The sequence below is a fragment of the Clarias gariepinus genome, chromosome 19 (genome assembly GCF_024256425.1).
Source record: "Clarias gariepinus isolate MV-2021 ecotype Netherlands chromosome 19, CGAR_prim_01v2, whole genome shotgun sequence".
Lineage (NCBI taxonomy): Eukaryota > Metazoa > Chordata > Actinopteri > Siluriformes > Clariidae > Clarias > Clarias gariepinus.
This window is the reverse complement of record NC_071118.1, coordinates 29,312,501-29,318,872: the sequence shown is the minus strand read 5'-3', so window position 1 is coordinate 29,318,872 and position 6,372 is coordinate 29,312,501. Positions and strand designations below refer to the sequence as shown.

The window sequence follows — 6,372 nt, the reverse complement described above, 5'->3', positions numbered from 1 at the left end:
GCTTCCCGTAACTGGGTGAACGCTCGCGCGTGCACCCAGTCCCAGCGAAACGGCTGGTTCTTTCTCGTGAGCTCGTGTAGCGGGCTGGCGATCGTGGCAAAATTCTTTACGAACCGGCGATAGTACGAGGCTAACCTGTCCGGCTGCGCTTTGGGCACTAGCAACCTGGCTAACCCGAAGCTACCACGCAACGTTCCGTCATCGAGATTCAGTACTGCACCCCACCTTTCCAAAATATCCAACCCCAAGATACAATCATCCTCAATGTCGGCCACAAAGAATGGATGAAAAAGAATGATTGCACCTACTTGTATTCGCACTGTGCGACAGGCCCGTATCTCCAGATAACTCCCCGACACGGTGCGAATGTTCGCGGCTGGGGCCGGCAGCAAACGATCGCGATCACCCTGTGCCAGTACTCCCCAGCGCAGCAGCGAAACGGTAGAGCCGGTGTCCACGAGCGCTCGTAGCGAAACGTTGTCCAGGCCACACTGAACGTAAACCCCCGCGCGATTTCCTACACGTCCTGACCGGAGATTGAGACCGGCAGTCGGGGAAACAAGGAAAGCTGTGGGAGGCGGCTTCCCCTCGGCGCCCCCCGAAGCTAGTTTAACAGCTGCTGGGGTACGTTGTCCTCAGGCCTGAGAAGATTGCAGCGGTAATCCGGCGGCCCCTGGCCTCGGCGTCGTCGCGAACTCTCAGGAGCGGTGTCGAGGCCTAGCCGCGACGGGTAGCCCTGTCCCCGGCCAGGTTCACCTACCGAGCGGCCCCGAGCCACGGGAGGGCGCTCGGCTCTTTCGCCGTGGCGTTCCGCCATGATGGGTTCGGCGCGCTCAGCCTCGCGCAGCGCCTCAGCCAGGGAAGCCGGTGCCGCTAGCCGGATGTGCTCCCGAAGCCGCCACGGCCGGACTCCCCGCAGAAAAGCACGGCGCGCTAGCTCCTCCTGCTGGGCGGGCCCAAACTCCGGGTAGCCTATGCGCGCGAGAGCTCTCAGGTCCATGGCGAACGCCCCCAATGGCTCGGAGGCGCTCCGCACGCGGGTTGCCAGCTCCTCGCCCGCGGCCTCATTACGGTCACCTGTGCCGAAGCGAAAACGGAGCGACTGCTGCAGCTTTACCCAGTCATCCCGCTCATCAGCCCGGAGGTCTTCCAGCGCCCGCAGCGCGTCTCCCTCCAACGAGAGGGCCACCCGGACGGCTGTTTCTGCCGGGGACCAGCCCGCGAATTTGGCGGCTAGCTCTACTTGGGCGATGAACGCGTTGGGATCGCCGGCGCCGTTGTAGGCCGGCAGGCGCAGCTGCAGGTCGCTTCGCTGGCGGACGGGGCACGGAGCTGTAGCTTGCTCCGGTGCCGGCGCCGCGTCACTGGAGGAATCCTCTCCGAGGTCCAATGCCGGGACCTGGAACGAGCCGCTCCGCTCCGGTCGCCACTCTTTGCCCGCGCTGGCCCCATCAGGGAGGGGCTTCTTCCTCCTCAGCCGCTCTGCCACTCGGCGGCCTATTTGGATCCGCCGGATTTCCTCCGGGGTGCGCTCTAACCCGCGACTCTCCATCCCACTTCTGACACCAAATGTAGCGTTTTTCACCGCTACGCAGGAACTTGGAGAGACGAGTGAGCTGCTTTTGCTGCCCAATGCAAATGGCTGGGAGTAATTTATTTTCTTCCGCACGTATACACATAAACCACCACATCCAACCTCCATAAAACACACATCTATCCACACACACACACCTATGGCCGAAGCCACTAACTTAAACACCTTTTCCCAACAGGGTGAACACAAAACAATCCCTCCCGCAAAGCATGATGGTAGACCATCAAAACCCCGCCCATGCCACAATATATATATATATATAGCGCTGTTGTAATATATATGTGGTAATATAAAACCCTTACCTTTTACATTTATGGATTTATTTATTATTTAGTTCATTCTAAAATTATATAATTTCCTAGAATCTGTTTATTTATGATTCATTATTAATTATAATTATTAGATGTTTATTAATAACTCTCTGCATTTTATTTATAACTGTATTACGCTGTCCATGTGCCCAATCCCTAAACTACTAATTTCCCATCATGCTTAGAGGTCAGAGCAGTTCACCCTCAGGTTAATGAACCCCCTGTGCTGAGCTTCAGGGTCCTGTTTGAAAATGTTTCTGCTAACATTATTAGCCGCGCGCTCTGTGTTTATGGTGTGTTTACATGAGCGCCGTGATTGACGTGTTATGTAAGGACTTGTTTGTTTGAATTTAAGACTTATGCCTCTGTTTATTTGGCAGCTTGTGACAAAATATTGACTCACATAGCGTGGTCGTGTGTAAACGCTCTATTAGAGTGGGCGTGTCCGAGCGATGATGATTGACAGCAGTGTTTCTTCATCAACGTAAACGAGTCTTTGGTAGGATTAGTGCTGGAGACATGTGTAGGAATGAGAGAGTGATGTTTCTACAATGCTGTTGTTCCTGCTCGTGACTCAGGAGTGTGTCGGCGTGATGGTGAAGTTTGCACCTTAGAGGGGAAATTAAAGCAAGATGGCGGCGTGTGTGTGTGTGTGTGTGTGTGTGTGTGTGTGTGTGTGTGTGTGTGTGCAACTTTCTTTACCACTTCTAGCTAGTTTTACTATAAACCTACCTCCTACTGAGGACAAAAACTCGAAGAAACCAAGAGGTGAAGACTGAGTCCAGGACCTGACGATATCTGATCATTTAATCAGACGTTCTGTAACTTCTTCTTTAAGTTTTTCATCTTCGGCCGTCAGTTCTATTTGTTCTCTCGTCCACACAAACAAAAGGCCAAAGAACAGACAACCTCTATTAAATAGTTCATAACCAGTTATTAGCTGTACACTTTACATTTTGTATGTTATTGTTTTTCACTGGAGCTAAAAAATAACAACAACATGGGAATAAAAAGCTTAAATACTCTAAATTATTATTCTATAATATTATAATAAATCTACATTTCTTAACCACGTCACAGACAAGAACACACACTCACATCCTTTGTGGGTTTTTTTTTTACTCTGTGAGAGAAAGTAAAACACCAGTTTTGACTCACAGCGCATTTTATTTCACAAACTTTTACAGATAAAATGTTTATTGAGACACAGACGGCCGGCTCGGGGATGATGTCACACGGTTCATTTACCAGGATTTAAAGTGACCTCATCAAAGAGCCACATTTAACACATGATGCACAAACATAACTTGTGTTTTTGTGTTTTTTGTTTGTTTTTGGTTACAATAAAGTGCTCGATAATTATAAAAAAGATTAATGGAAATAAAATTGTTATTATTATTATTATACTCTCTCCCTCTCTCTATCTCCCTCTCTCTCCCTATCTCTCCCTATCTCTCTCTCTACCTCTCTGTCTCATTACACCTGTCTCTCCTGAGCTGCCAGTGATCCAGACCCCCCTCTGTCCTCTGGACCTGTCTGACTCGTCCTGGTGTCCCTCTTCTGGTTGGAGATCTCGTCACATGGACGCCCCGGGTCTGTCTGGGATGCGTCTGGTGACAGGGGACGGTTCCTCTTAAGGTTTCCTTCTATTACCATCTCAGGGAGTTTTTTCCTTGCCACTGTCGTCCTTGGCCTCGGGACGATCTGATCATTCTGTTCACACACATTCACATCTCATACAGACTTAAATAATTCTTTTGATTGTGTGAAGCTGCTTTGCTACAATAACAATTGTTAAAAGTGCTATACAAATAAAATTGAGTTGAATTAAATTAAATATTATTATTATTATCAGAATAAACACAGCAAAAATGTACAGGTATTACACACACGCACACACACAGATTGAGCTGTAAGAGACAGAGGTACACATCATATACAGAATTTACAATAGATGTCTAAGCTGAGTTTATTAAAAATTAATTATTAAAAAAATAAATGTATCATTAATGTAAATTGTCATTAAAACAACTGGAGAATAAACATGAAATTAGAAATTGACCACACCCACACCCTTAACCACACCCCTTACATACTGTATGTCTTTACTCACACCTTTAGCCACACCCTTAACCACACCCCTTACCCATGCTTATAGCCACACCCCATCCTTACAACTTTATCCATGTCTTTACTCACATCTATAGCCACACCCTTAGCCACATCCTTAACCACACCCCTTTTAGCCACACCCACACTCTTTAACACTATATTTCTGGTCACTTGCTCTCCCGTGATTCCTTGTGCACAAATTCAGCGCTTTAACTTAAAATAAACACAAGTGAATATTATTGCGACTTTCTTTTACCATCTAATTTACATAAGCAGGAAGTGATGCGGTCCTGGTCTGCACCCCACCCCCCACCCCCCCTGTATAACAGCACTCCGTATTCACGTTTGATGTTCACTTGAAACGTTTGTCCACTTTTTTTAACTGTCTGTAATTAAAGTCTATTGTTGTGGCTGGTTTTCCGCATTTAACTCCGCGTTTAGCCGAACGCTGCCGCGCTTTAGCACGCTGACGCTTCGCATGCGATGACTCAGTTTGTAATTAAGACACGGAACAAACGCCGCATATTTACATCCGAAAAATCTCTGGGTTATTTATAATCATCTGGATAATTGTATGGGGTTGACTCATGCTTCAGCAACACACACACACACACACACACACACACACACAGAATAACCGCCAACCTGTTTAACAGTCTCTTCCTACACTGACATCATCTCTTTAATGATAAATATGGAATTGTTCCTATAGCAACAGCTCGTGTACCAGGACGGATAAAAACACGTGAGTGACTTTGATAAAGTGATTTATTTCTCTCTTTTTTTGGAAGTACGGAAAGATTTATTTATGTAACATCAGTGGAATGAGTCTCCAGTGTCAGCGCTGTGTAACAGTCAGAGGTAACGAGTGTTTATAGCTGCTGTAACGTGGGTGACGTCGGGAATGCACACGCTTCATTAACGTCACTCACGTTATTAATCTGTCGTTATTAAGGGATAAGAGAAAGCACTGTTTAATTAAAGAAGGAAATTGTTGGCTTATTTTCCATATTGCATCTCTGATGTGTGTGTGTGTGTGTGTGTGTGTGTTCATGCTGAAGTGTTAAAGAGAGAAAGCGTGCACAACACTTATAACATGCTCATACATCTTGGAAGGCAAAGGGATTGTTTTTGTGAAGTGCACATGGAGCTTGTGTGTGTGTGTGTGTGTGTGTGTGTGTGTGTGTGTGTGTGTGTGTGTGTTATTTCCTGTAGCTCTGTGTTCACACTAAAAAACGTCAAAAAATTTTAGCCAATCTTAGAGGCTGTGTCTCAAACCGTGACTTGTACACTCTTAGAAGATCTAAAACACTTCATGGTTCCTCATTTCTTCCTCTGCAGGAACCTTCAAATGTTCTAATGCGAGGGTTACAGCAGACAGAGTGCTTCCTTTCTAGGAAGGGTTGGACGTAGAACCGTTTCATAGAGCCAAGAACTCTCGATTATTCAGGGAACCATGAAAACCTCTTGAAGAACCTCGCCCAGATGTTTCACGAGTTTAAACTTTAATCCAGATTACAACCTGAGGAACATTTACTATTCAAAGAACCCATATAGAACATCAGTCTGCACTCCTTATACATACAGTCTTCTCTTAAAAGCTCTTTACTTGACCTCTCAGAAAGGTTTTAGTCTGAGCAGAACCCTTTTGTAAACCAAAAACCATTTAAGAACCCTTAAGGAACCCAAAGAGTAGGTATACCTACCAAATTATGACTCTGTATTTTCTTCTTAATATCTAGAACCATTCAGGAGTTTATCTGTAGAATTTTTCAGGGTTCCTTCAAAGGAACAGCTGAAGGACTCATTTTCAATTAAAAGGAAATTTAGCTCTTTCTGTGAAGGAACCATGAAACGTTCTAGGTAGAACCCTACAACAGAAATACAGCCATTTTTCAAATGCTAAGAACCCTCAGCTCCAAAGAATTCCTGCAGAACGATCGCAGGATAAATAATCTTTGGTTTATTAAAAAGAATTTAATTTACTAAAAAAATAAATAATAAAAAAATAAAGGGTTAAAAGATCAAAGGTTAAATTAAGCTGCCCTTCTCTTTTGAACACAATAAGATGGAATTAAACGGATTCGGGTGATCCAGGGTGTTTTTTTAATCCTCCGTCTGTCCCTCTGTCTCCTGAGAGCTGCTCTGGCGAGGACGCGGCACTCACTCCTCCCTGCACACACGTGAAAAGAGAGGAAAGTAAGAAGAGAAAGAGAAGAAGGAAAGATCAGCAAACGGCACGCTTTGAGCCAGGAGGCACGTGTGAGAACGTTCTGTAAAGTGTGCCCAGTTTGTTTTGTTTGTTTGTTTGTGGTTTCCACGTGTCACGTGTCCCTGATTGTCTCACCTGTATCC

The 6,372-nt window shown here is 45.7% G+C and overlaps 1 protein-coding gene across 1 annotated transcript in view; it reads right to left on the bottom strand.

Annotated features, from left to right (window-relative positions):
* Positions 1-5,772: 5,772 nt before the first annotated feature.
* The window catches only part of gabra6b (gamma-aminobutyric acid type A receptor subunit alpha6b), a 17,309-nt gene continuing 16,709 nt past the window's right edge, over positions 5,773-6,372 (bottom strand). Inside the window, exon 10 of the mRNA XM_053478359.1 lies at positions 5,773-6,190. Within this exon, the coding sequence (XP_053334334.1) occupies positions 6,181-6,190 (10 nt within the window). The 3' untranslated portion in view covers positions 5,773-6,180. The remainder of the gene's footprint in view (positions 6,191-6,372) is intronic.